The 27,224-nt window shown below is 41.8% G+C and overlaps 1 protein-coding gene across 1 annotated transcript; it reads right to left on the reverse strand.

The window, feature by feature from the left end:
- Nucleotides 1-6,393: 6,393 nt before the first annotated feature.
- Nucleotides 6,394-12,687, reverse strand: LOC114561301 (cytochrome P450 2J2). Its single transcript, XM_028587239.1, has 9 exons — nucleotides 12,454-12,687; nucleotides 11,511-11,673; nucleotides 8,363-8,513; nucleotides 8,112-8,268; nucleotides 7,843-8,019; nucleotides 7,241-7,382; nucleotides 6,943-7,130; nucleotides 6,703-6,844; nucleotides 6,394-6,569 (listed from the first exon to the last, which is right to left on the reverse strand). The coding sequence occupies exons 1-9, from the start codon at nucleotides 12,634-12,636 to the stop codon at nucleotides 6,394-6,396; spliced, it is 1,479 nt and encodes a 492-aa protein (XP_028443040.1). The 5' UTR covers nucleotides 12,637-12,687.
- Nucleotides 12,688-27,224: the final 14,537 nt, after the last annotated feature.

Raw genomic sequence — 27,224 nt, forward strand, 5'->3', positions numbered from 1 at the left:
ACTGCAATGTTTCGTTACCAAATTCACTTCTGAGACTTTTTTATGCAAGAAATAAACTATATAAAGCTCAAATATGGGCGTTTTACGAAAAGTGATGTATAATTGCAAATTTGGTAAGACGTGTCGGACTTTAAGAGCTCCACACAGTCTAATGAGAAAGTGGCAGCCTGCTGGGCTCCATACCCAGGGCAAAGTCACCCTTTGTGGATTACTGCACAACTGGGGCTCCGGGGCCAGCTGTCGGCATAACTATAGTATATTTACAGTTTGAATTTCGTCATGCCACGTATAACATCTACCCCAAGGTCTTATAAAGCTAACCGTTGTGTCAGATTTCAATTTAAGGCATTTCTTTGGACGTCAGGGGTCTTGTTAGGAAGAGCAGCTATAGCTATGTGTCCCATTGAATACAATGGGGAAATATCGCGGCTACCTAGCTACACTTTCGGCAAAACTATAGTATATTCACAGTTTGAATTTCGTCACGCGACTTATATAACATCTACCCCAAGGTCTTATAGAGCTAAACGTTGTGTCAGATTTCAATGTAAGGCATTTTTGTGAACGTCAGGGGTCTTGTTAGGAGGAGCAGCTAGCTAGCTATGTGTCTCATTCAATACAATGGGAAACAATCGCGGCTAGCTAGCTACACTTTCGGCATAACTAGTATATTTACAGTTTGAATTTCGTCACGGCATGTATATTACAGGTTCCCCAAGGTCTTACAAAGCTTAGCTAACACTTGTCCGATTTTGGATTTCAATTTAATGCATTTTTGTAAATTTTACAGGTCTCGTTAGGAGTAGGCTAGTGCGCGGGTATTGAGCACCGCGGGCTGCCAGCCGTGATGGAGCTCAATCAAGCTCACAGCAGGCCAGGGTCTGTGAAGGAGGACAGGCAGGGCGGCGATGTAGCAACCCAGGGCGCCGAACTCTGACACACAGTCGGACAAAATTTGCAATTAGCTATCAATTTTCGTGAAACGGCCCATAATTGAGTTTTACATAGTTGATTTCTCGCATAAAAAAGTTTCAGAAGTGAATTTTGTAATGGAATAGCAGAGATATGCGCGACCTAGATTCAGAAGACTACCTGATCTCAGGTCAGTTGTGTAGCCTATGTAAATGTTGGGGCGTGACCATTCTCTTAATACATCCATGGGCGTGACAAAGGTACAGGTCCTTGGATGCTGACGTCAACTTCCAGCTTTTTTGAGATTTGCCCGTTTTCAGCGGCAGTTTCAAAATATGAGATTTTCATAGTAAAGGGGTGTCAATGGGATTTTGAGCTTCTATGTATGTCCTATTTACCTACCGAACTGTCGTTATTCAACTATGACAAGGTAAAATCAGTTTTGCATTCTATCACCCCTTTAAAGCTCACTGCCATTACCTTTTAGCTGTGTTTGCCTTTCAAACGAAACCCTGAATATATATGTGAATGGACAACTCTGTAACACAACCAAAACCATTTATTGATTTAAGAACAGAATAAAACATTGTCTTTGCACAGCTTGATTGAATAAGTGATGGTCAATCACTTTCTCTATATTCTGCTATTTTGGCAAATCTCGCAAAATGTGCTCGCTCTAAATTATCCCTTTAGAACCCCAGGGTCATGCAGGACCCCGACACAAAGCTGAGGAGTCTTGAATCAGCCTGAAGGTTAATACAGATTTTAAAATTACTTAACTTTTGCTTTTTATTTTGTTAAAAATCTACAAAAATGACCAAGGCATGCCTTTAGATGAAGTTACATGGTTATGTACTATATATGCAACAGAATACATTTTTGATTTACTAGTAACAAAATCAAAGAGGCTAACATGAAAAACATGCTTAACTAATGTGGAGCTATTACATGACATCATGTTCCGATGGATACATGAGTATATATTATGATTTCCTGTTGCTCCATACTAATAAATGATCTATGCTTATGCAACACTTAATGGATCAACACTTTATGAATGTTAAAGGCCATGAACGTCCACACAGGTGTTTTCATGGTTCGACGTCTTCCCAGGACTGTGGGGGTGTGTATAGACTGACTGATTGACATCTTCCTGAGTCTCCTGCTAGTCCTGTTAGTTTTGTTAAACCTGTTAGGACAGGACCATAGGCGTTGATTTCGGTGGGGACGATGGGCATGCGTACCTATCAGATTCATTTTGTACCCATCACTTTTTTTGAAAACCTCTAGCTCAATTTAGTTAAAAAAAGTAAAGTTCATAAAACATATAATTAGTTAGCGACAGATGCCAACAAATCCACAAAAATCTCTATCCCCAAAGGGCAGGCACAGATACAGCCGTTATGCTGCTGCGCTGGCTACACGCTTTTCTGTTCACAACACTGCCTGTCTAATGCTTTTTGAAAACTTAAAGGTGCTCTAAGCTACAAGAAGGAGTTGGTTGTGTCATCAACGCAACAGCGTTAGCACATAGGCTACCTCCATAATGCGCGTTCATGACCCAACCAACTCCTTCTTGCCGGTTATTGGCTGGAACACTGTTTGTTATGTTTTGTGCTGCAGGTTGGCACAGTTTGTTTTTGTTGCCGTTTGTGGAGCCTGGGCTGTCTACAGAGACCGCAGTTTTTTAAAGTGTGTTCAGGGGACAGGCAGCTAGCAGATAGTGAGGAGATGTTTGCTGTATGTAACAAAAATGTTGTAGCCTAAAAAACACGTGACAAAGCTTAGGGACTCTTCATTATGATATGTAAAAAAGCTGATGACCTTCCCCAACATTTTATTGATGCCTTCTGTACTGGTTTGCGCTTGGCAAAGACGTACAGATGCAAATTATTTTTTTTACCGCAATGACATACGTGACTAAACATCTGCATTCTCATCTTACGCATCACACTCCTCTGTTATGGTGGCCATTTCAGTAGATTTACTCACTAACATTGTTGTGGAAACACAATAAGCATGGAAACTAAATGCACACTTCCTGCATTATTACATTACTTCAAATACTAAGTTTCTCATCTAGTAAACTAGTATTTACATGAAATAAAACAATAAAACTTTGAGACAATTCAACAAATCACACTGGTTGCTATGGACTCGTCACTAGGCTTCCTCAGTCATTGTATATTTTAGCATATAATAGGTAAAGCTGCCAAAGCTGAACATTATCCAAAACTCCATTTCTCATACTCATTCCTTCTCAAATGCCTAGAAAAGGCTGTCATTTGCACAATTTCACAAATAATGGAGAACTCCCGTCTCATGCCCTCCCGGCTGGTGCTGTCCGCGAGCTTCGACTTTTCAAAATAAAAGCTTGTGTCTGGTACGCTATGTTTTCGTACGGTGGTTTGGATGTTTTTGGACTAAACAGTATGGCAATAATGCTAATGAATAAACTTTTTTTTTTCATCAGATGTCATCAGAAAAGCTGTGCGAAAGAAAAAAAAAATGAATGCGTCATTTTACCGAGCACTTCTGAAAATGCACTTCCGAATGTGTCTGTCAAGGACCAAGCATGCAAGGACACACGGTTGTTGTTCAGAAAAGTAGGCTTTATTTTTGCCAGCTATATCCATTAAAGTTTCAAACAAAAATACTTAGAAGTGTGTCTTTAACAAAACTGAGGTCAACATAACAATACTACCAGGTACCTTTTAACATAACAAAACCCGTCCTATAGAGAGACTGGAGAGAGGGGTATATATACCCCAAGACTAGCCTACCCCCAACAGAAAGGGAAGAACACTTAACCTACTACAATTACCAAGACCCAAATTGGACCCCACAACCAACCATAAGAAATTACTAAAGAAACAAACATATGGGCTGAAATATGTGCCACCAGAAACTGAATTTGACATAATTTGAAATAGTATTGTTTAATTTGAATCATTGCATTGAAAAACTGAATCTGAATAGTATAATTTGAAATTGAACTGCGCTGGTCCCCGCTGATCCATATGGGACTGGCCAAAGACAGAGTGGTAATCGGCAGGATCTTCCACGTAGTCCAGGACGACCTGTACGTAGATTTTGGCTGGAAGTTCCACTGCGTTTGCCGGTGGACGGAGAGACGCTAAAGCGGGGCAGCAGAGTCCGTCTGCAGCTGCAGGATCTGGAGCTCGCTGCCCGCTTCCTGGGAGCCAAATTTGACACCACACAGCTGAAGGACAAGGCCGTACTGCTGGGCCCGCTGGAGGGAAGGGAAGCCCGGGAGAACTAGAACCAGGACTCAGCGGAGTGGAAGTCACAGCCTGCTGAAGTTTAAATCACAGGTTTCCTAAAGGGAGTCTGGCGGGACTCGGACTGTGGACCACTAAACATGACTTTAAGTCTCGTTAAATAAATAACTATATGCAGAAATAAATGAATAAATAGTGGAAGGGTGAGCCTGGACATTTCAGTCTGTTTAAACCTCACTTTGAAGCAGAACCTCTTAGTTCAGAAGGGTGAAGTTTCTGTTTGGACTCAGATCTGTGAACTGATTATAATAAATATTCTTTGTATTAACACATTAATTAGTCTCTTTGTTTTGTTTGTTACTGCACATGATGATAAAGCTACACTTTTAAATCACAAACAAAACTAACTTTAATATTTATATAAACGCTCTAAAGAAGGAGACAAACTATCAGATATTAGAGTTGATTAAAAATAAACTCAAATAATAATTTACTATTTTGCGTTTTAATGTGGAAACAATTGTATAAACTCAGGGGACTGGCTCTCACATCACATTGTATTGCAGGCTTGCTGATGTACAAAGTAAACCAATACAATTAAAATGTTTAAATTAATTAATATGTATTTTCAAATGGATAGTCACACTATTTTGCATGCAGTAGCCTAGGCTAAGCTAAGGTAAGTAGCAATAGTTCATTTTAAGTTTACTTGAGTGGAACTAATAAACCTAGGCATTACATTGTGAACAGGTAGATTATATTATCTATGAGTCTCTGGGTCAAGGGGAGGCAAGCACTTCTTCCTCGTTTCATGGCGGGTACTGTGCTCCAAAACGTAGGTGCTGATTGGCCGAAGAGGAGTCCTGTGTATCTGGGCCACTGACCTCGACCTATCGATCTGCGCTCGATTGCCCTTCCTTCATCCTTCAAATACCCAGATGTCTGTCACAGTAATTTGAATCTGAATCGGAATTGTGAGAACTGAATGTGAAGATATATAGATATATATACACTTGAAATAGCACAAAACCACCTATAATCTTCATGAGAATACTCATGTGCCCATTGTGATTAATAAATTACTAACCCTGTATAGAGAGTTGAATTTTCAGTGAGGATCAAATTTGATTGGACTTGAATAAATTCAGTTTCAAATTATACTATTCAGATTCAGTTTTTCAATACAATGATTCAAATTAAACAATACAATTTCAAATTATGTGATTCAAATTCAGTTTTTCAATGCAATTATTCAAGTTTAGCAATTCAAATTCAAATATAAATGATTCAAATTCAGTTTCTGGTGGCACATATTTCAGCCCATACAAACACTACCCAAAACCCAATATTAATCTAACCCAAACAAATTATCCACATGCTGCTGTGTTGTTAAGTATTTTGTAGTTCAGAGTCCCCCCTGCCCACTGCCAAGAGTTGGTTCCTTCAACTTCCTGTGGTGGAGTATAAAGGACAGTTAAAAACTCCAGCTCTCCCTTTGGCAGATGGCTCAGCAGCAGCAGCATGTGGAGAAACCAAAGACAGGTATAAATAACTAACAATTCCAATCAAATGAATACTAGTATTAACCAAAATGCGTGCACTCAGATTGGAAATGTTAGCATAATTTGTGAAAAGAATAAACATATCTAAAGAAAATATGTTAGGTTATTTGTAAAAATCAAACCCATTACCCCACTTTAAATGCTGGCGGTGGATAGGGCCGTCACAGTGTCTCTGTCCCCAGCACATTTCAAACCAAACTGACGCCCATGGACAGGACAAATGACAGCCTTATCATTCCTAATGACCTTATTAATTCTTATTAAAGCTCCAACCCACCTTCAAACTGAGCAGAGGTCTAATCAGCCAGAATAACTGGAATCACCTGTGTGGGTGTTTGGAGGCTTTAATGACCATGTCATCAAGTTATCTGAGATCCAGTAAATAAAAGCTTGTCAGGCCATAGATAGATAGATAGATAGATAGATCGATCAATATTGTATCAGTACAAGTATATTGTAGAACAGTAGATGTTTTTTTGGTTTTGTTTAACCTCTGACTTGGATGACTGCAAATCTCTTCTTTATTTTTTATATACATTTTTTTGGCTGGGGAGTGTTTATATTTTATGCAAAATACTTGCATGCGAGTCAGATATGTAATCTTGGATATTGTTGTCTAAGAGGTATTTGATGCTTTGTGCTACTGTAATGCAGGGATGACAAAAGGTGGGAGCAAATCAGCGAGGCATAGCTAGCACCCTGAACTCCTGAGGGGAATGGGTCACGCCCATTACTCCTTCCAAGCTGGGCATTTCTCCAGGAACAGGAGAGAAGGTGAAGCGTTGGAAGAGAGATGTAAAGAAAAGAAACAGCTCCATTCTGGCCACGTGCTCCCCTAAACACATACGTTTACCTGTGGGGAAACGGTTGACAGCAGCTTTAGGTTACCAGTCTACATCTATACTCTCATGAATTACTGTATGTTGGTGGCAGCAATTCCTGTCAGCTAAATTGTATCACTGAAAGAGGAGGAGTATTGAGCAAACCTGCTGAAAACGGTAAGAAGGCGTCTCTTTTGCGGAACTGGCCCTCTGAATCCAAGAAATGCTCCGGATTGAAGATACCTGGGGTCACCCACTCATTCTTGTCAAACAGCACAGATGCAAGGATTGTAAATACAGCTGTGCCCTGGAAAAATAGGCATAAAGGGTTGATATCAGCTGTGTATAAATCATTTACAAATTACAGCTTGTCAAAGCTGGGTGAGTCTGGTAAATAGTCCTTACTTTGGGTATTAAGTATCCTCCAAGTGTAGCATCTTTCCTGCCCATTTTGGGGAACCCCAGGGGAACACTAGCTCCAATCCTTTGAATCTCATGGATGACGGCGTCAGTGTAAGGCATGTTGGGTCTGTCGGCCATGGTGGGCTGACGAGACTGTCCGATTACTCTGTCTATCTCTGCCTGGACTTTTTCTGAGTTAGGAAGCAGATTCATTGGACATTATACACTTGAAATAGCACAAAACCATCTATAATCTTCATGAGAATACTCATGTGCCCATTGTGATTAATAAATTACTAACCCTGTATTTCTGGGTAGTGCATCATGTATACGAGGGCCCAGCGTAAAGTGGTGGAAGGAGTTTCTGTACCAGCCTCCAGCATTTCGACGATGCCTACGAGCATGGATTCAATGTTGAAGCCAGCATGGGGATCCTCTTTTTTCTATCAATGACATCATACATTGTGCTGTGGATTGTGCATTTCATCCTCCATCACTTACGTAGGAATAGAAAAAGATCTGTCCATTGCTTGTATAAACATAAGGAATGATTACAGCAAGCAAAAACCAAGTTTTTTTAATTTATTTTTTTACTATTTTTACTGTACAGGGGGAATTTGTTTTAACCATTTAATATAAATTCAGGCTTAAAGTTCTGCATAATAAAGCGCATTCTACTTTGAATGACAGGTTAGCTGCCATAACAGGAGGCGAGTGTAGATTGTAGGCTTCATTCGCCAGGTGACGTCATGTAGACTACTATGTCCCTATTTTATGCAGTCAATGCCAAAAACTTGTTCATATGGGAACCTGCCGATTGTTCCAAGACAAATGTGAACAATTGTAAAGCTATCCTTTGCCAGGATTCCGGTGAGCTTTACTAACAATGTGGAAATATCTTACCTTCTTCATTTCTGACAGGTATGCATCAATATAATCACGAGGGTCATCAGGGTTCCACTCCTCCTGGTGCTGCTCTACTTCCTTTTTCAGGAAACTCATGATCTCCTTATAGTTGGCATGTACAGTCTGGTGAGGTCCAGGCAGGTACTTCATTAAGCCCGGGAAGGCATCATACAGCTGTCAATAGGACAAACTCAGATCAGCTATAGACCAACAGCACAGTTTGTTGTTTGATCACAACATGGTAGTTGAGTAAGATCAGGAATTACCTGAGTCTGAGCAGAGCCAGAGAGCACAAAGATCTCGTTGTCCAACTCTAGAAACTTCCGAAAGCTTTGATCACTGTATTCAAAGCGATGTCCGAAGAGCACAGACGAGATGATGTTACTCACTCCATTTTTTATGATGTAGTGGGGGTTGAATGGTCTTCCTGGGAATACCGTAAGTTAAATTCAATTCAAGAAATGATATCACATTAGGATGTAAAATCAGTCAAGTGAAATAACAGATGAATCTCTACTTGCCTTGTTCCTCTTTAAAGGCTTCACAGAGGAAGTTGTTTTCCTCTTGAATGTATTTTTCCAGTGACCTCTGGCCCTCAAAGTAACGCAGGTGAGTGTTGGCAAACTTCCTCTGATTCTTCCACAGGTAACCATTGCTCAAAAATAAACCTGTGGGAATGTAATATAAAATTATTAACAAAGCAAACACGCAGTGTTAAAAGTTGATCATTTCTGAGCACATACATTGAAAATAACATTGGGCCTCATTCACCAATATCTTCCTAAGTTTTCTCTTAAATATGTTCTTAAGAAGGTTCCTAAGAAAAGTCTACGTCGGATTCATGACGTGTTCTTAAACAGCAGATTTGTTCGCACTTGTGTTCTTAGGATTGATGAATCCCACGTCTTTGTAACTGAAAGCGCGTGCCAGTTGTTCCTAATTAGCATAAAAAAACGCCCCGCAAATTCCCATATAAGGACAAGACACTTGTCGGAGCTGCGGTGGAGGAAGTACTAAATCTCAGTACTTAAATAAAAGTACAAATAACCAGAGACATATTTACTTTAGTAAAAGTAGAAGGTGTCCACTACCACAAACAAGGCCTGGCTTTTTTTTTAAATGTCCTATCCTAACCAGCATAAAACGGAAATGTGTTGTTAGAATAAACCATGTTAGAAGAACCATGCAAGTAAGCAAATAAAGTGTGTGAAGCAGCGCAAATGGGGAGATGTGAAGAGTCCAGCCAAATAAATAAGATATGAACGCGTGTTACGCAGCCTGACGGAGGAGTAAACAACGCTGTGGAGAGAAATAGATATGACAACTTTGATTTAAAAACGGGAAAAATAAAAACAAACGTTTTCATTTTCACTTTTACCGAAGGCTGTATTACCGAGGGTCAGCGGCGCTGCGCCCGGGCTCTGCAGCACCGGAGCCGGCTTGGATCGGCGGTGCCCCATATATACAGTATCTACGGCAACCAAACTTTACTGGTGAGACAAACGTGTGACGGTCAGGAAGACGTTTTGGCGGGGGGGAAAAAACTGATCAGAAAATGTAACGGAACATTGTAGAAATGTAGTGGAGTAGAAAGTATAGATAATTGCTGCAAAATGTAACAAAGTAAAAGTCAAAAGTAGGCTATGCACTATTGAGTCTACTTAAGTAAAGTACAGATACGTGAAAAATGTACTTAAGTAGGACGAATTTGTACTTTGTTACATTCTACCACTGCATTTTGGCCCTATAAATAGCAATCAATCACCAAATAACGCAGGATTTATTCAGTTTAATTGCTGATATAAATTGCAGTGTTAGTGTTTTTTTTGCATAATATGATTTCTTTTTCAACAAATGATCAGAAATACATTACAGTACAATACTATTATTGTAAACGACTGTAGAATTAAATAAAATGCAGTAAGCAATCATTTGGAGCAAATTTTCTTCACTCAAATGTGCGTAAGAGTGCTTTTCAGTGTTCGTAGATTTTGTTCTTAGCTAAGAACAAATCCAAGTTAAGAAAACATTAGTGAATGCCAGAATCTTGGTAAAAAGTTCGTAAGAAGGGTTTAAGAACACATTTCTTCGTAAGAACGGTTGGTGAATGAGGCCCATTGTTTTTTGTTCTCTTGCACTATGTTGATTGTGAAACTTTATATGTTGTCTTGTACGCTTACGCTTCTCTCAGCCAGGTCGCCGTTGTAAATGAGAACCTGTTCTCAACGGCCTACCTGGTTAAATAAAGGTTAAATAAAAAAACAAACAGAAAAGACATTTTCTGTTTGTTGTGGTCATAGACAGTATATAATGGACCAATAGACCCCGTTGCTCTGGACGGAGACCAGTGAAGGCTATTAGAAGCACTTTTCCGGTGATCTCTTGCTTTACTGCGCAGCCTCCAACTGACAGAGACAACGTAAATGTGACGTGAGCAACGTGTCTGAAAGTTGTAAGTCTTCTGGTAGATGTGACAAGAGAAATCTCCATCATTTCCAATCTTACAGAGACGGAGAGCGTAGGTATATGTAAGGAGATAACATAAGCACAGGCTAATTATTGCTAACTAACATGCTAGTTAACATTAGTAATTAAACCTAAACAGCTAATGTAAGTCGAAACTGCCTGCGAGCTTCTCCTGTACTATACAGTAATTCCTCTACTGTGCAACAGTAAGTCACTTGGTTATGACACAATCGTTAGCTTATTTTTACAAAAACGTCTGCTACGGAGCTATAACGTGAGGTACAAGGTAATGGAGCCTTTTATACATTGTCGTGTTTCTTTAGAAATAAACAATGGACAAATAGAGTCTTTAAACGCTTCAGATGTAAAGTTATTCGCAGTCAAGTGACATAAAAAAAAATGGCGGTCAGTGTAATGCTAACAAGAGGTGATCGCTTTGTAGCAACAAAATTGCGCCATCGGAGGTTCGCGTTCTGAAGCGAAGCTTACCCCCTTGGTCGTGGTCAGTTGATGAGTAAAAAAGAAAATGCCGATTGTTGTAAGAAGTGGTGGTTTTTGGCACGGGCGAACCGGGCAGCTGCCCGGGGCGGCATTTTTTCATGTCACATGGGGGACAGAACGAGAACTTACAAAAAAAAAAAAAAACAGTGTGGGGAGGCCGCGAGTTTGAGACCCCTGGTGTAGAGTGAGTCACGACACAAACAGGTGCTCAGTCAGTGTTTGCATGCAGTGTGAGAGGGGGAGTGGCCAGCGGCTATAGCGGCAAACTTGGCACTGTGGGGCCGTGAAGTGTGTTGCAGACTACTTTGCCAGGAGAAGAGGGAGTGTCAATTTCCGAGACAAATTAGCTAGATAGCTTGTCCTTCTCTGAAGTGGCGGGGAGGCGGAGGGACCCCAGCGCTGCCGCTTGCTGTTTAGCTAGCTATAGCTAACTAGTGGAAAGGTGGCTAGCCATGCTTTAGCCATGCTTTAATAATACACTAGTTAAAGTAATTTACTCTGGCTCTCCATGCTTCATACTACTCCACTGCTTGTTTTGGTTGTCTGCAAAACACACAGTCACAGCTCTTTTGCAATATACATACATGTAAAAATGTATCATGACCCTCCAGCTATCATGATTTGAATGGGAATGTCCGTTTTACTCTCTTTCTATTTCTATGGCTTCTATTTTTCACTCATTTGTTACGTATACTCACCAAGCCCATTGAAGACAACATGGAAGAGAGGGACAATAGGTCGATCAGGAAAGCTGTCTAGCTGGTTAACAAGAGCCTCTTTGACCATCTTGTATCCTGAAACAAACACCACCCTTTCACTGCCTTTCCTCAGGCTGAACACTGGACCGTACTCCTGAGAAAGCTGCATTTCAAAACAAATAAGAGGGAATGTTTCACAAAGACTTTTGTATTCCTTCTATATATGAACTATATATTGAATTGAAGGCATTTTTTTCTTTCAGGTGAAATGCTTAAAAAGAGTAGACAATTTCAACAACACTTCATGGAAAATAACTATAACTATAAAGTTAAAGTTTAACAGCCCCCTGCAACCACTGCAAAAGGTTAAACTTGGGTGCTTATATAATACTGTTAATTTAATCTTGTGCCCACTGTTCCTGTGTTAAATTTTTAGTTTTTGGGCTATTTAGCTTCTGAAGCATGTCTTCTCTTAGACTAAAACAACATCCAAAATGCACACTAGGTGTTTATTTTACCACACATTTTCTATTTACACCTTCAAATCTTTCCTAAATTCACTAAAAGTTAGCATTAGATAAGGCCTCATTCACATATTTAAACCCATCATTTCAGAAAACTTGTAATACAAAAATATACAGTATGTCTTAATGTAAGTAAATTTAAGTAATTAACCAGAAAGTTTCAGGGGACGTTTTATGTTGATATCATTTTTTTTTTACCCTATTCACCTGTAATGTATTGTAAAATGTCTGATATTTTACAATCCATATATCTTCAAAGGCCGTTTTCTCAAAATGGGTTTTTCTCAGACTCTGAGCCAGAAATCTCCACTTCAGTAGCACTTACAACTGACAAGCAACACAAACGCCAAACTCACGCCACGCAGGCAGTGTGTAACCGGCCTAAGTAATCTAAAATAAAGCGGTACGGGTTATCTCACCTTTTCCAATGTTTTGAAATCAACTCCTGTGAAGACATTTCCAAGAAAAGGCACAGCCCAGGGTCCAGGTGGAAAGCTGTGTGGCCTCCAGTTTCTGACAACATGTGTCAGGAGTAACACTACAAAGCTCAACAACAGACAACCAGTAAAGTCCATATATTCAAAAAGTGCATGAAAAATCATGATTAGTATATTTCAAAAGGCCCTCTGTAAAATCAATGTTCTCCTGCAAAGAGGATGATGTGTGTGTGTCTCATGTTATCTGAGTGAGGAGTGGAGGTGGCTGGGGGAAAATGCTAGCCTGGATGCCAGCCGAACTTAGCCCCGCCCACAACATTCGAGGTCGGGAAGTTCGGTCTGGACTTGATCCGTTGAGGAGCAATTATGCTCGAACAAGATCTGTTCGGACCAATCAAATTGTCGGACAGATGATCAACAGTAACAGAATCAACCACGTCACGAAAGAGCGCTTGGGTTGAATTTGTTTACAACAGATGGCTGCCGCCGGAGAATTGAGATGCGTAGATTCCACCACTGCGTCTGTTACAGAAGATATCAACAGCGCATTAATTTTAAAATCCTCAACCGTCCTGTCTCAAACTTGCTGATGGTGTGGCTGTGACCAGAGGTGGGTAGTAACGAGTTACATTTACTCCGTTACATTTACTTGAGTAAGTTTTTGAAAAAAGTATACTTCTAGGAGTAGTTTTAAATTACTATATTTTTTACTTTTACTTGAGTAGATTTGTGAAGAAGAAACTGCACTCTTACTCCGCTACATTAGGCTACAATGAGCTCGTTACTTTTCTTTTTACCTCTTTGGTATTCTACGCGACATGGTTTTCATCACCCCTGCGTACGCCTCATTTTAATGTTTTATTTTGAAAGAGAGAGAGACTTCCGCTAAAGGTTCTACCACGTGACTGTGTTTCACCAACCAAACGTAGTTGGATGAACTATAATTTGCCTAAAGATGATTATTTTGTATTTTTGTCTGTCTGATTGAATGCTTTTGTTAAAAAGTACTTGAGTAGTTTTTTCACCAAGTACTTTTTTACTCTTACTCAAGTAATTATTTGGATGACTACTTTTTACTTTTACTTGAGTCATATTATTCTGAAGTAACAGTACTTTTACTTGTATCAAAGGGTACAGCAGTAAAATAATTCAGTTTTTTAAAATCAGTAATAAAGATATAAGTGGCATTTCACTTCCACCTTATGATTTTACTTATTTACTTACTTAACTGTACTTGTAAGGACCTGACCGACATAATGCTTTTCCTAGCCCCTAACCCTCACCTTAACTATCAAAATATAATCAACTAATTAACTATAACTATTTAATATGAAGCTACCCAGTAGTATACAAAGTAGTTACAAAAAGTTTAATTAGGCCCACCTTTACTTGCTCCAACATTAAAATAATATGTACAAATGAATGCATCTATAGTTCCATCCATCCATCCATCTTCGTCCGCTTATCCGGTGTCGGGTCGCGGGGGGAGCAGCTCCAGCAGGGGACCCCAAACTTCCCTTTCCCGAGCAACATTAACCAGCTCCGACTGGGGATCGGCGTTCCCAGGCCAGGTTGGAGATATAATCCCTCCACCTAGTCCTGGGTCTTCCCCGAGGCCTCCTCCCAGCTGGACGTGCCTGGAACACCTCCCTAGGGAGGCGCCCAGGGGGCATCCTTACCAGATGCCCAAACCACCTCAACTGGCTCCTTTTGACGCAAAGGAGCAGCGGCTCTACTCCGAGCTCCTCACGGATGACTGAGCTTCTCACCCTATCTCTAAGGGAGACGCCAGCCACCCTCCTGAGGAAACCCTTTTCGGCCGCTTGTACCCTGGATCTCGTTCTTTCGGTCATGACCCAGCCTTCATGACCATAGGTGAGGGTAGAAACGAAAACTGACCCGGTAGATCGAGAGCTTTGCCTTCTGGCTCAGCTCTCTTTTCGTCCTGGCGGTGCGATAGATTGAATGCAATACCGCACCCGCTGCCCGATTCTCCGACCAATCTCCCGCTCCATTGTCCCTCACTCGCGAACAAAACCCCAAGGTACTTGAACTCCTTCACTTGGGGTAAGGACTCATTCCCTACCTGGAGAAGGCATTCCATCGGTTTCCTGCTGAGAACCATGGCCTCCGATTTAGAGGTGCTGATCCTCATCCCAACCGCTTCACACTCGGTTGCGAACCGATCCAGTGAGTGCTGAAGGTCGCAGGCCGATGATGCCATCAGGACCACATCATCTGCAAAGAGCAGCGATGAGATCCCCAGCCCACCAAACTGCAACCCCACCCCCGACTACGCCTCGATATCCTGTCCATAAATATTACAAACAGGATTGGTGACAAAGCGCAGCCCTGGCGGAGGCCAACCCTCACCTGAAACGAGTCTGACTTACTACCGAGAACCCGGACACAGCTCTCACTTTGGTCATACAGAGATTGGATGGCCCTGAGTAGAGACCCCCTCACCCCATACTCCCGCAGCACCTCCCACAGTATCTCCCGGGGGACCCGGTCATACGCCTTCTCCAAATCCACAAAACACATGTAGACCGGTTGGGCATACTCCCAGGCTCCCTCCAGGATCCTTGCGAGAGTGAAGAGCTGGTCCGTTGTTCCACGACCAGGACGGAATCCACATTGTTCCTCCTCAACCCGAGGTTCGACTATCGGCCGAACCCTCCTTTCCAGCACCTTGGAGTAGACTTTACCAGGGAGGCTGAGAAGTGTGATACCCCTATAATTGGCACACACCCTCTGGTCCCCCTTTTAAAAAGGGGAACCACCACCCCAGTCTGCCACTCCTTTGGCACCGTCCCAGACTTCCACGCAATGTTGAAGAGGCGTGTCAACCAGGACAGCCCCTCCACACCCAGAGCCTTGAGCATTTCTGGACGGATCTCATCAATCCCCGGGGCTTTGCCACTGTGTAGTTGTTTGACTACATCAGTGACTTCCGCCTGGGAAATCGACGACAATCCCCTGTTATCCTCCAGCTCTGCCTCTAACATAGAGGGCGTATTAGTCGGATTCAGGAGTTCCTCAAAGTGCTCCTTCCACCGCCCTATTACCTCCTCAGTGGAGGTCAACAGTGTCCCATCCTTACTGTACACAGCTTGGATGGTTCCCCGCTTCCCCCCCCTGAGGTGGCGAACAGTTTTCCAGAAGCACTTTGGTGCTGACCGAAAGTCTGGGAAGACCCAGGACTAGGTGGAGGGATTATATCTCCAACCTGGCCTGGGAACGCCTCGGGATCCCCCAGTCGGAGCTGGTTAATGTTGCTCGGGAAAGGGAAGTTTGGGGTCCCCTGCTGGAGCTGCTCCCCCCGCGACCCGACACCGGATAAGCGGACGAAGATGGATGGATAGTTAAAATCCAATTATTTCAATCCTGAAATTGGCCGTAGAATAAACAATCTAGCATAAATAAGATAAGAAATGGAGACAATATACAGTGTACTCCGCTTGGAGTGGATGGACGGCAGGAGTATTTTGATATTTCTGTTTGTTTTTCTGTTGTTGACTGATGTTTTGAAGAACAGGGTGTCGCCAAACTTTCCACCAGGACCATGGACTCTTCCTTTTATTGGTGACCTTCATTGAGTCCACACGATTCCACCTACAGATCAGAGAGATGTATTAGTATGTATAACGTACACTTATCACACTTCAGCACTCCTCTGCCAGTAAAACCCAAGTGGGTGACAGGGTGCTATTGGTCAGTCAGGACAGATGACAAACAACTTCTCTCGACTTGACTTGCTTGATTGTCACAAAAAATGACTTGGACTTGCTTGAGACTCGAAGGTTAAGACTTGAGACTTGCTTGCGACTTGCCCATGTGTGACTTACTCCCATCTCTGGTACTTCTACTTAAGTGTTGTGCTTAAAGAGCACTTCTACTTCTACTCAAATCACTTTTTTGATAGAGCACTTGTACTTTTACTCAAGTATGGGTCTTTAGTACTTTATACACGTCTGGGTAAATATCGCTAACAGCACATAGGCGTCCACGCCTCTGAGTCATTGGTTTACTGTCATCTGTCAGTGTAAGAAGCTGGTCTAACAATATCCCTAAGTGTTGCTCCTCCAATAGGCCTTAGGCAAAACTGTAACTACAGTTTGCACACACTGTGGACATACAGCACTTTGTCCAAATGCTAACACGCTGCTGGCAAAACGGTTAGCCACACATTCAAAACAGAATGGATTTCAGTCTGGTGCATATCAAACAGTGCTTCTTATTGCAATTTTAGCTGAAAGCCTAAGCAGGTTCCTTATTTTAGACTTGTTAGTGAACACATACTCAGTCTAGCTCAGAAAGCCTTTTTTGTAGTGACCATGTAACTCAATCCACCATTGGTTTACTGTTATCTGTAAGTGTAAGAAGCTGTTCTAACAACGTCCCTAAATGCCGCCACACATTCAAAACAAAATGGATGTCAGTCTGGTGCATATTAAACAATGCTTCTTATTGAAATTTTAGCTGAAAGCCTAAACAGGTTGCTTTGTTCCATATATGCTTCCTCTTGGTAATATTATTAGGAAACACTCAATTAACTTTCACTGTTATGCGGATGACACCCAATTATACTTGTCAATCAAACCAGATTAAACCAGTCAGTTAGCTAAACTTCATTAAAGATTGCATTAAAGATTTTATATCCATTAAAGATATAGGTTAGAACTGAGCTGGGGAAAAAGGCCTTTAAGTTTGCTGCTCCCTCTGCATGGAACAAGTTACAGAAATCCATGAAACTTACTGAACTAGTCTCATTGGTCGCTTTGGATGTTGTTTGACTTGGAGGCAGTCACATCTGGCTGTAGATGTTTTACCTGATTTGGTTAAGATTGTGGTTGACTTTGAGGGATTTGCTGTTTCAGTTGTTTTATGTTCTTAGTGTTTTTGTGTATTTTGTATTTGCATGTACTGTATGTGTGGTTGTACTGCTGCCTGCCTTGGCCAGGACACTCTTGAAAAAGAGATTTTTAATCTCAATGAGTTTCTTCCTGGTTAAATAAAGGTTAAATAAAATAAAAAAATAAAATATAAAATCCTGGATGACCTACAATTTTCTGATGTTAAACTCTTACAAAACTGAAGTTATTGTGCTGGGCCCTAAACACCTCCGAACCTCATTATCTAAAGATACAGCTACTCTGGATGGTATTGCCCTGGCCTCCAGCACTACTGTCAGAAATCTAGGAGTTATTTTTGATCAGGATATATCCTTTAACGCCCATCTAAAACAAACCTCAAGAACAGCCTTTTTTCATCTTCGTAACATTGCCAAAATTAGGAACATCCTGTCTCCAAACAATGCTGAAAAACTAGTCCCTGCATTCGTTACTTCCAGGCTGGACTATTGTAATTCCCTACTGTCAGGTTGCTCAAATAAGTCCCTTAAAACTCTCCAGCTGATCCAGAATTCTGCAGCACGTGTTCTGACAAGAACTAAGAAAAGAGATCATATTACACCTGTATTAGCGTCTCTGCATTGGCTTCCTGCAAAATCCAGGATTGAATTTAAAATCCTTCTCCTGACCTACAAAGCTCTAAATGGTCAAGCACCATCATATCTAGAAGAGCTCTTAGTACCTTATTGTCCCAGTAGAGCACTGCGCTCCCAGAGCTCAGAGCTACTAGTGGTTCCTAGAGTCTCTAACAGTAGAATGGGAGCCAGAGCCTTCAGCTACCAGGCTCCTCTCCTGTGGAACCAGCTCCCAGTCTGGGTTCGGGGGGCAGAAACCGTCACCGCATTTAAGAATAAACTTAAAACTCTCCTCTTTGATAAAGCTTATAGTTAAGGAGTGAGGAGTTGCAGCGTCCGCCTAGCCCGGCCACCTGCTTCTCTTCATAGTCATCAGATTAATAATATAATAAAAATAGAGGGAGGCAGGCCGATCCGGTTGGGGAGAGTTCTAGCCCGACCAGGCTCCTCTCCTTAACCCAGGGGTCTCAAACTCAAATGAGCTGGGGGCCACGGCTGCCAACATAATCTGATTGGAGGGCCATGTCAGTGTTAAAGATTAATACAAAAAAAGAATGGATATTTCTGAAAATGCAGTGTTTTTTTATTATTTCAAATACTGTATAACACAAAACTGCAACAGAAAGTGTAAATCTTTTTATCCCTTTTTAGACACCTGTGCTAGCAACCTGAGCTTAGAAATAAAATAATGATAAAATAAATATTAATACAAATTATAAAAAACAAACAGAACTAGAACTGCAAGCAGTTATGAACGGGGCCCAAGCCTCCGACGCCACTCGCCTCCGACGCCACTCGCCTCCGACGCCACTCGCCTCCGACGCCACTCGCCTCCGACGCCATTCGCCTCCGATGCCATTCGACGCCCCTGGGAGCCGCGCCAGTCGCCCCCGATGACCCAATTAATTTCAAAAATACCCGAAAAACTCTGGACTTCAAGGCTGGACGCAAAACCTTCTGTAAGGGCTAGTAAGACAAAGAAAACACCAGCAGAAAGGGGCAACTGTTAGCTTTTAGCTCCAAAAGACCCTACTCTTCGACTATTTATGATTATGAAGTTATAAAGTTAGTATTAAGAAGTGCCGTTTGGCGTTGCATACGACATGCTCGACCTCAGAATGGATTAAAAGGGCCAAACTGGTTTATACCAACATATGTTGACTATAGCGCCCCCTAATGGCTGATCTTCGCCAAATTTGGTACAGCGCCTCAGAACGAGAACGAGCAAATTTTGTGTTGATTGCTTTTACTGTGGCAGAGATATTGCAATTGCAAATTTCCCATTTAAATGCATTGAGTTAGTGGGCGAAACAAATAAACTTTGCTTATAGCGCCCCCTAAAGGCCGATCTTCGCCAAATGTGGTACAGAGCATCGTAGTGGAATGTTGAACAAGCATCTCAAATCATTTGGTGATAACTTTAAATTTAACGGAGATATGATATGATACGTGTGTGGTAGCTAGCTAGGACAATTTGTTTGGTTGTCAAATTGGCATAGTTTAATGTAGCAAAATGATTTCCATAACTTTTTGTCAGGTCTATCTGGAGATGCTAACTACCAGGTTTCGTGCAGATCGGTCGCACGGCCTAGGACGAGTTCGAAAAAGTTGGTTTTGCACGTTGCACGATACTGCGAAAAAACGTTTGCGCGGAAATGGGCGGGGCCTATATCAGGCAATTCAGCATGATTCAAGGAACACGTGGATGTAAGAAGATGTGTGATGTGTATTGTGGGAGTTAATGACAAAAAAACATTATAGCGCCACCTAGTGGTCCACATGTGTAATTTTTGGTAGGTGTGATCCACGGCCCATTGTCCATCTACCCTGTAAATTTAAAGTTGTTCACATTAGTGTAAGTGGTGAATCTAGAGTTTGGTCACATTGGGTCCCATAGGCCACGCCCACTTTGACCCCTCGGTACTCCATTCTAGGGGTGGCCTCAGGATTGGCCACAGATGGTACCCATCAAATTTCGTATAAATCGGATGAGCCGTTCATGAGATATAAACTTTTTGTAGTTGTAGCGCATTTAGGGACGTTGTTAGAACAGCTTCTTACACTTACAGATAACAGTAAACCAATGGTGGATTGAGTTACATGGTCACTACAAAAAAGGCTTTCTGAGCTAGACTGATTATGTGTTCACTAACAAGTCTAAAACAAGGAACCTGCTTAGGCTTTCAGCTAAAATTGCAATAAGAAGCACTGTTTGATATGCACCAGACTGAAATCCATTCTGTTTTGAATGTGTGGCTAACCGTTTTGCCAGCAGCGTGTTAGCATTTGGACAAAGTGCTGTATGTCCACAGTGTGTGCAGACTGTAGCTACAGTTTTGCCTGAGGCATCTTGGAGGAGCAACATTTAGGGACATTGTTAGAACAGCTTCTTACACTTAGAGATAACAGTAAACCAATGGTGTGTTGAGTTACATGGTCACTACAAAAAAGGCTTTCTGAGCTAGACTGAGTATGCGTTCACTAACAAGTCTAAAACAATTTCAATTCAATTCAATTTTATTTATAGTATCTCAGTTATCTCGAGACACTTTACAGATAGAGTAGGTCTAGACCACACACTATAATTTACAAAGCCCCAACAATTCTAATAATTCCCCCAAGAGCAAGCAGTGCGACAGTGGCAAGGAAAAACTCCCTATTAGGGAGAAACCTCAGACAGACCCAGGCTCTTGGTAGGCGGTGTCTGACGGTGCCAGTTGGGGATGTGATGGACAGTGGCAATAATAGTCACATTAAAGATAATGGAACAGTGACTTCAAATGGCAGTCGTAGTAGTTCATGTCATATCAGGGCGCTGCAGGGCGTTACAGGATGTAGTGTGGCACAGCAGAGCATGGATGGACGTAGCAGGAAGCAGCAGGGTTCAGCAGGACGCAGCATGACATTGCAGGGCACCGCAGAGCTTATCAGGGTGTAGCAGGGAGTGCAGCAGGACCACGGCGACAGCTGCAACCAAGATGTTGGTGCCATTGTACTCCAAGGAAATATGCTGGGTGAAAAAACATAAGGACTCTGGGGAGTAAACTCCCCAAAGCTGGTTAGTAACAAGCATTTCTGGGATGGGATGCACTAAAATGGAAGGGGAGAGGAGAGAGCAGCTCAGTGTGTCAAAGTAAGGAAGGCCCCCCGGCAGTCGAGAACTATAACAGCGTAACTAAGAGAGACAGGTTAGAGTCACCTGATTGACTTCAGCTTAGAAGACAAACTTGTGAACATTTGTTTCCCAATCATACCTTTTGACAAGGCTTATTTAACCAAGTCATGTCTTTTGGGCATTCTAAAAGACAAAACCTTCAGCTTGGATTCTACAGTCCTAAATTTTAACACTGACAGCTTTTCAATAGGGTTTAGGTTAGCCCAAGGCCAAGTTTACACATGTAAAAATCCTTTAACACACATACCAGCTGAAACCCCACAATAATAATTAAAAAATTGTATTTATTTGTTGTGTCTTCCAAGTAAACAGATAGAGAAGGAATAGGAAAGGATGACATGAAAAATAAATTTATAAAATAAAAAGATATCAATTGTGATGATATGCAAAATAAGCATACACTGTTTGAATTATATGAGGTATATATCAATTATCAACGTACTAATATAAATTGGTGTCCTAGAGTCATAGTGTCCATTACGGCTGTTGGAACGAATTCCGAAAGTCGAATATAATTTGAATAGTAAAAAAATCAATACTATTCGAATGCTGAAAGTACTATTCAAATGTGATTTTTATTTTATTTTTATAAGGGTGAGGCTATTTGCACCCCTGGTACAATTAGCAGTGTATGCTATTTGTACCCTGGTGCAATTAGAAGTGCTATTCGTACCCTGATGCAATTAGAAATGAATGCTATTCGTACCCTGGTGCAATTAGAAATGAATGCTATTCGTACCCCGCCGGTGCACACAGCAATGTATGCTATTTGCACCCCTGTGCATTTACAGTAGGCTACCTTGGCATATATTTACACACAGTTATCCATACTACTCATGTATTACACCTTTTTGGAATATTATCGCCCTGACATTCTTACCCTAACCATAACCAATCCCACTCCTCTTGCCTAAACCTAACCAACCCAACCAGAGCAGGCATATTCATGAGTCTTCCCCTACCACCCTGCCAAAAAAACATTTTGCGTTCGCGGTCCCTGACTTGTAGCCTGACGTGGTCATACTCAGATTCTAGTCAGAATGTGAGTCTGAAACCGCTCCATTGGGCTGTGATTATGGGGCATGTTCCAACCGAACCAGAAAAAAAAATGCCTCTGCATTCATTGGATAGACCTTCAACCAATCAGAGCAACAGAACTCAACACTATGTATCGTCTCCATAGCAACCACTGTTTGCACAATGCATTCGTTCTAACTTCCGACTTTTAGACTTTTTTGAAGCTGGATATATCATTTGTTGCGTGTAAATATAAATGTGGATAACGTTAATGATAGTGACATGCTCGCTACAGTTGCATTTCTAGAGATGAATCGGCAAAAACACGTTTTATTTCTCTGATTCACGGCTTTGTTCTAGCGCTGGCGCTCCCTCTCTTCAGTCTCTCTCTATGTCTCTCCACCATATAACGCTACCGTACTTTCGGGCAGTTGTTGAGGCTCCTCCGCTGGGGATTTTAAAATGAATGTGCTGTCGATATCTTCTGTAACAGATGCGATGGTGGAATCTACACATCTCAACAAATTCAACCCAAGCGTTCTTTGGTGACGTGATTGATTCTGTTACTGTTGATCATCTGTCCGACAATCTGATTGGCCCGAACAGATCCTGTTCGGGCAATAACCCGAACGGAGCGACTCCAGACCGAACTTCCCGACCTCAAATTTTGTGGGCGGGGCTAAGTTCGGCTGGCATCCAGGCTACCTGACTTGCGCAATCCAATCCAAAATTTAAAAAATAATATCACCTCACAGGGGAATTGAACTCCCAACTCCCATTCCAAAGGTAAGCATACTAACCACTCACCTAGCAGTTCTTACAGAATGTTGTGTAACTGTTTATGACTTGGTTTCTTCAAGCCTCGGTTGCTAGGTAACGGTACTGTATACAAAAGATAGTTACTAACTAACAAACTAACGGTTGTATACTTTCACTGAAGACAGAAAGCGCAACTGTAGTATCCATTTTCCGCTAGAAATTCAATTGTTATAAACTTAAGAGACAAAACTTTGCCAGTATTTGCGGTCATGGAAGATGAACGTCTGCCATGATTTTGGTGCACGCGAGCAACGTGTTTTTGTTGTTACGACACAGGGTGTGAATAGCTCAGCTGTGTGGCCGAGGCTATTCGTACCGGGGGTGCAAATAGACACTCCGTTTTTGTAAATAGGTTGACTAACGTTAGCTAACCTCCGTCTTCTCATGTCACGTCCAATGAACAATAAGTTATGGGAGTGAGAAACACAAGGCATTGTGAGCTAACGTTACATATCGAGTAACGTTAGTACAAGTGGGAGTGACAGCTGTCCTGCAGTTAGCTTTGACTTCATATCTTACCTTCTAACAGCTGTATTCTCAGTAACGTGACAATCTGCAAGAAACAACATACTGTTGTTTCTTTACTTTCAAACAAATCATTTGGGCTGTGCTTTCTAACATTTCTAACATCATTGTGCTAACCGAACAACGATAGCCTTTACAACAGAGCCGCTTCACTAGCTACACTTGTTAGATAATGGTTCATTACAGAGTTCTCTGTTGATTTGTGTTTGTTGCTGTGTGCTCGTGGTGGAATATAATGTAAACACAGAGCGGCGTGCAAGAAATGCAATGCGCCATGTCCCCTTCAAGGCTAGGCTGATGTTGGAAGTCCCTCTAGTGGACAGAACGTGTAACAACAACAACCACATGCTTATAGTGGCATTGTCAATGCATAAGCCAGAGTAGTGTAGTACATATTTAACAGGCTGCATTTGAGCTAAAAAACAACCATGTGTCCATGGTTGGCACAAATGGAAACTCTTAACAGCACAGTGTCGTTGTGAAGATGTAAGGGGCTGTAACATGTTGACCTTTGATAGGTCCAGTAGCTGTAGATCTGCTGCTTCCAGATATCTGGCCAGTCTTTGGTGTGAGGACAGCATCACTGTTGTGACATGGAGGAGCCTTAGAAGGGAAAACAGTAAAAAAAAACATTATCCCTCACATTCCTAATGCAAATAGCAATCACAGTAATGCCAACAGTGTTTTTTGTTAGTTGTTAGGTCAAAAAAGGATCTTGAAATAATTGTTACCTTTACAACTTATTTAGGGAGAAGTGTGATGCTGCTCTGCAGAGGAACTGTCTCTGTGACAATGATGACGATAAGCGTAAGTTTGGTTCCCTGCATCAGTACACATGATCACTTGCCAAAGGTCAACAATAGTTAGGCTCTACTGAACTGTGCATTGGATGCACAGATGTGGAGGTAGGAGATTCAAGTGGGTCCTGACAAGAGAAAATAGAAAGTTTTTTTTCAAAAGTTACATAATCCACAATAATGATTTACCTTTGTGGGAATCCAGCTGATTTGTGAATGTATTCGCATCACATGGTCACATGGCCTGTTGCCAATCAGGAAGTGATAAAAAGCTTACCAAGTTCAGTCATTATTCCCTTACCTCTCGCTGAGCGATGAGATGCATTGTGTGAATTTTCCTGTTGTGCAGGGTTTTTTTTTCTCCTTCAGTTAATTTATTGAAAACATTTGCAGTTACAAACAACACATACAAGTACACAGACATACAACTACAAAATAAATACATAAACAAATCATATCCCAGCAAGGCTAATCAACAAGCGGTCCAATTCATAGCATCACTTACAGTTAGAAGAGTTCCAATATCATTCAGTCACGTGATGTCACAAGGGTTGAATATATCTGTGAAGCTTTACAGTTCTTTGAATATCTTATGGAGTCCAAATATTCATTGACTTCACTCTCAAACACAGGAAAGAAATGTTTAGAGCCCCTGAACTTACATTTATGGATGTGATATTTACCTGTCGTGCAGGGTGATAGCCAGAGTTCCCGTCCTTCACGTAGGGAACTGGAGCAAACTGACAGTAATGCCTATCAACTGTTCTAACCATGTGGTAGCAATTAATGTTTCGATTAAATGTTATCCTTCTGTGTTGCTTCTGCAACCGCACGCCGTGCACTACTTTTATAAGATGTTCTTCAACCTGTAGTTTCTTTAAAGTAAAGTTTCTTTGTATGTTTCAGTTTACCACTGACGTGATTACCAATGAGCTGCTGTGGCTAGAGCTCCGGAAAATATTGCATTGGAAACTCCCTCTTCTCACATTAACTGTGCTATAGGAGTTTGTGTGTCCTTGCATAGTAGACCAAGGCTTATATTTTAATCATTTTTTTATCAATGTGCTAATAATTAATTGCAAGCGACGGTGACTTTGTGACTGGCTAATGTGTTTTGTTTGTTTTCTCAAAGGGGGACCAGTCCAGTCACTGTTTTCTACAGTTATTTGACCATTTTGTTTTTTTTGTTTATTTGCCTTGGTCAATGCATTTCTGTGCTTGCATTTACAAGTGGTCTGCTGAGAGATATCGTTGATGGTAGTTTTAACACAGGTTGCTCTCCTCGCTCTGTATATCCACAGCTTGACCCTGTAGCCTACAAGGCTGGGTCTGTGTCCACACACTGCCTTCTCGTGGTGAGACTGCAGCGGGTGACATTGTTGCGATGTGTATGTAGCCTCGACACTGTATATTTTGTTGTGACTTGCATGATATTTTGTAGTGACTTCCATGGTATTTTGTAGTGAATCTTGCATGATATGCCGTAGCAAATCGTGTAGAAATAAGTTTGTAGTGCACGTCCTTGTCGGTGCTGGGCCTTCTGTCCTCTCTTTGTGTCTTCCACAGTCGCCTCCCGGGGTGGTGTGCGCGCTGACCCGACCTTCCTACTTTGAGGAGTAGATCAAATGTCTCTGTCATCTAATTTATTATTTTATTAATCTATTCCCGCTATTTTTATTGGGATTCTTTTAAACTATTTTGTAATAAAACCAAACCTATTTTTGTACAATATATGTTTCCTGTTAATTGTTCCTGTTCGGGGAAAATCAAAGTTGGTCACACAACACACTAAATAACATTAAGGATCTAAAGGGTTCCTCCTGCCCCTCAACAGGAGGTGGTGTTGTTGAGTCTGAACGTTTTCTGTGCTCTGGCACTATACCTTAAACACTACTGCAGGGCAACGCAACATTTCTGTCCAGCGCCATTCTACATAGCGAGGTTTTAGGAAGTATATTATATTTTAGAAGTTTAGTTTTGTTTTTTTTAAAGTCCTGCTTGTCTCCAGGAAAAGGGGAAAGTAAACGTATATGACTTATACGTATATAACAGCCACCCACCCTGAAGTTACAACACGGTCTCACGGCAGTTATTTTTAATCTATTGATTTGTGTTCACGGGGACGTTTTTCTAATTTTTTTCGTGGTGGCCAGCACAAAATGGTCTATACGGAGATTAACGGGGAAAGCAGACGTCACACCCCGGGGGAGGACGCCTCACGTGCCGGGACATGGCTGCGGGGGAGGACGCCTCACACGCCGGGAGACGGCCGCGGGGGAGGACGCCTCACACGCCGGGACACGGCCACGGGGGAGGACGCCTCACACACCGGGACACGGCCGCAGGGGACACGTGACAATAACGGGATGGCAGAGGTTGGGTTAAGGAAGAAAACAACGAGGAAAAGACGCCTCACACGCTGGGAGACGGCCGCAGGGAACGTGCGACAATAATGGGACAGTTAATGGGGAAACAAAACGCCACACGCAGAATGCGATCCCCGGACTCCGGGGTGAAAGTCCTGAATTGTTTGACCCATCCACCACCCCAATCAACCTCCTTACGCGCATTTCATAGTACTCACTACCGTAGTCGTGCTGTGACCACGACATATGCTTCTCATTTAAATACATTAGTTTACATTTTTGTGCTGGCCACCACGAAAAAAACGACAAAAACATCCCTGTGATCACGAATCAATAGATTAAATAACGTGACCATTTCACGTTGGGTGGTATGTAAATGTGGGGTTTCAGCTGGTAGGTATCAATACACCAGAAAGTGTTTGTTACAGAACACATACTTTCTGATGTATTTCTGCTACAGGAAATGATAGCCACAAACGCTGAATGTTTAGGGCTGTACTTGGGATGTACTGTATATACTGTATGTTGTTTAATATATCTCATAACAATATGGTTACCTGAAAAAA

Source organism: Perca flavescens, chromosome 9 (genome assembly GCF_004354835.1).
Source record: "Perca flavescens isolate YP-PL-M2 chromosome 9, PFLA_1.0, whole genome shotgun sequence".
Lineage (NCBI taxonomy): Eukaryota > Metazoa > Chordata > Actinopteri > Perciformes > Percidae > Perca > Perca flavescens.

What these genes read in the sequence shown, in the direction of transcription:
- LOC114561301 (XM_028587239.1), bottom strand. Translation starts at nt 12,636, where the DNA reads ATGATTTTTCATGCACTTTTTGAATATATGGACTTTACTGGTTGTCTG. An exon ending in CTGGCTCTGCTCAGACTCAG is followed by an intron (nt 8,020 to 8,111) that starts GTAATTCCTGAT and finishes TCCTATTGACAG; the next exon opens with CTGTATGATGCCTTCCCGGG. An exon ending in GAGGATACTTAATACCCAAA is followed by an intron (nt 6,845 to 6,942) that starts GTAAGGACTATT and finishes CTATTTTTCCAG; the next exon opens with GGCACAGCTGTATTTACAAT.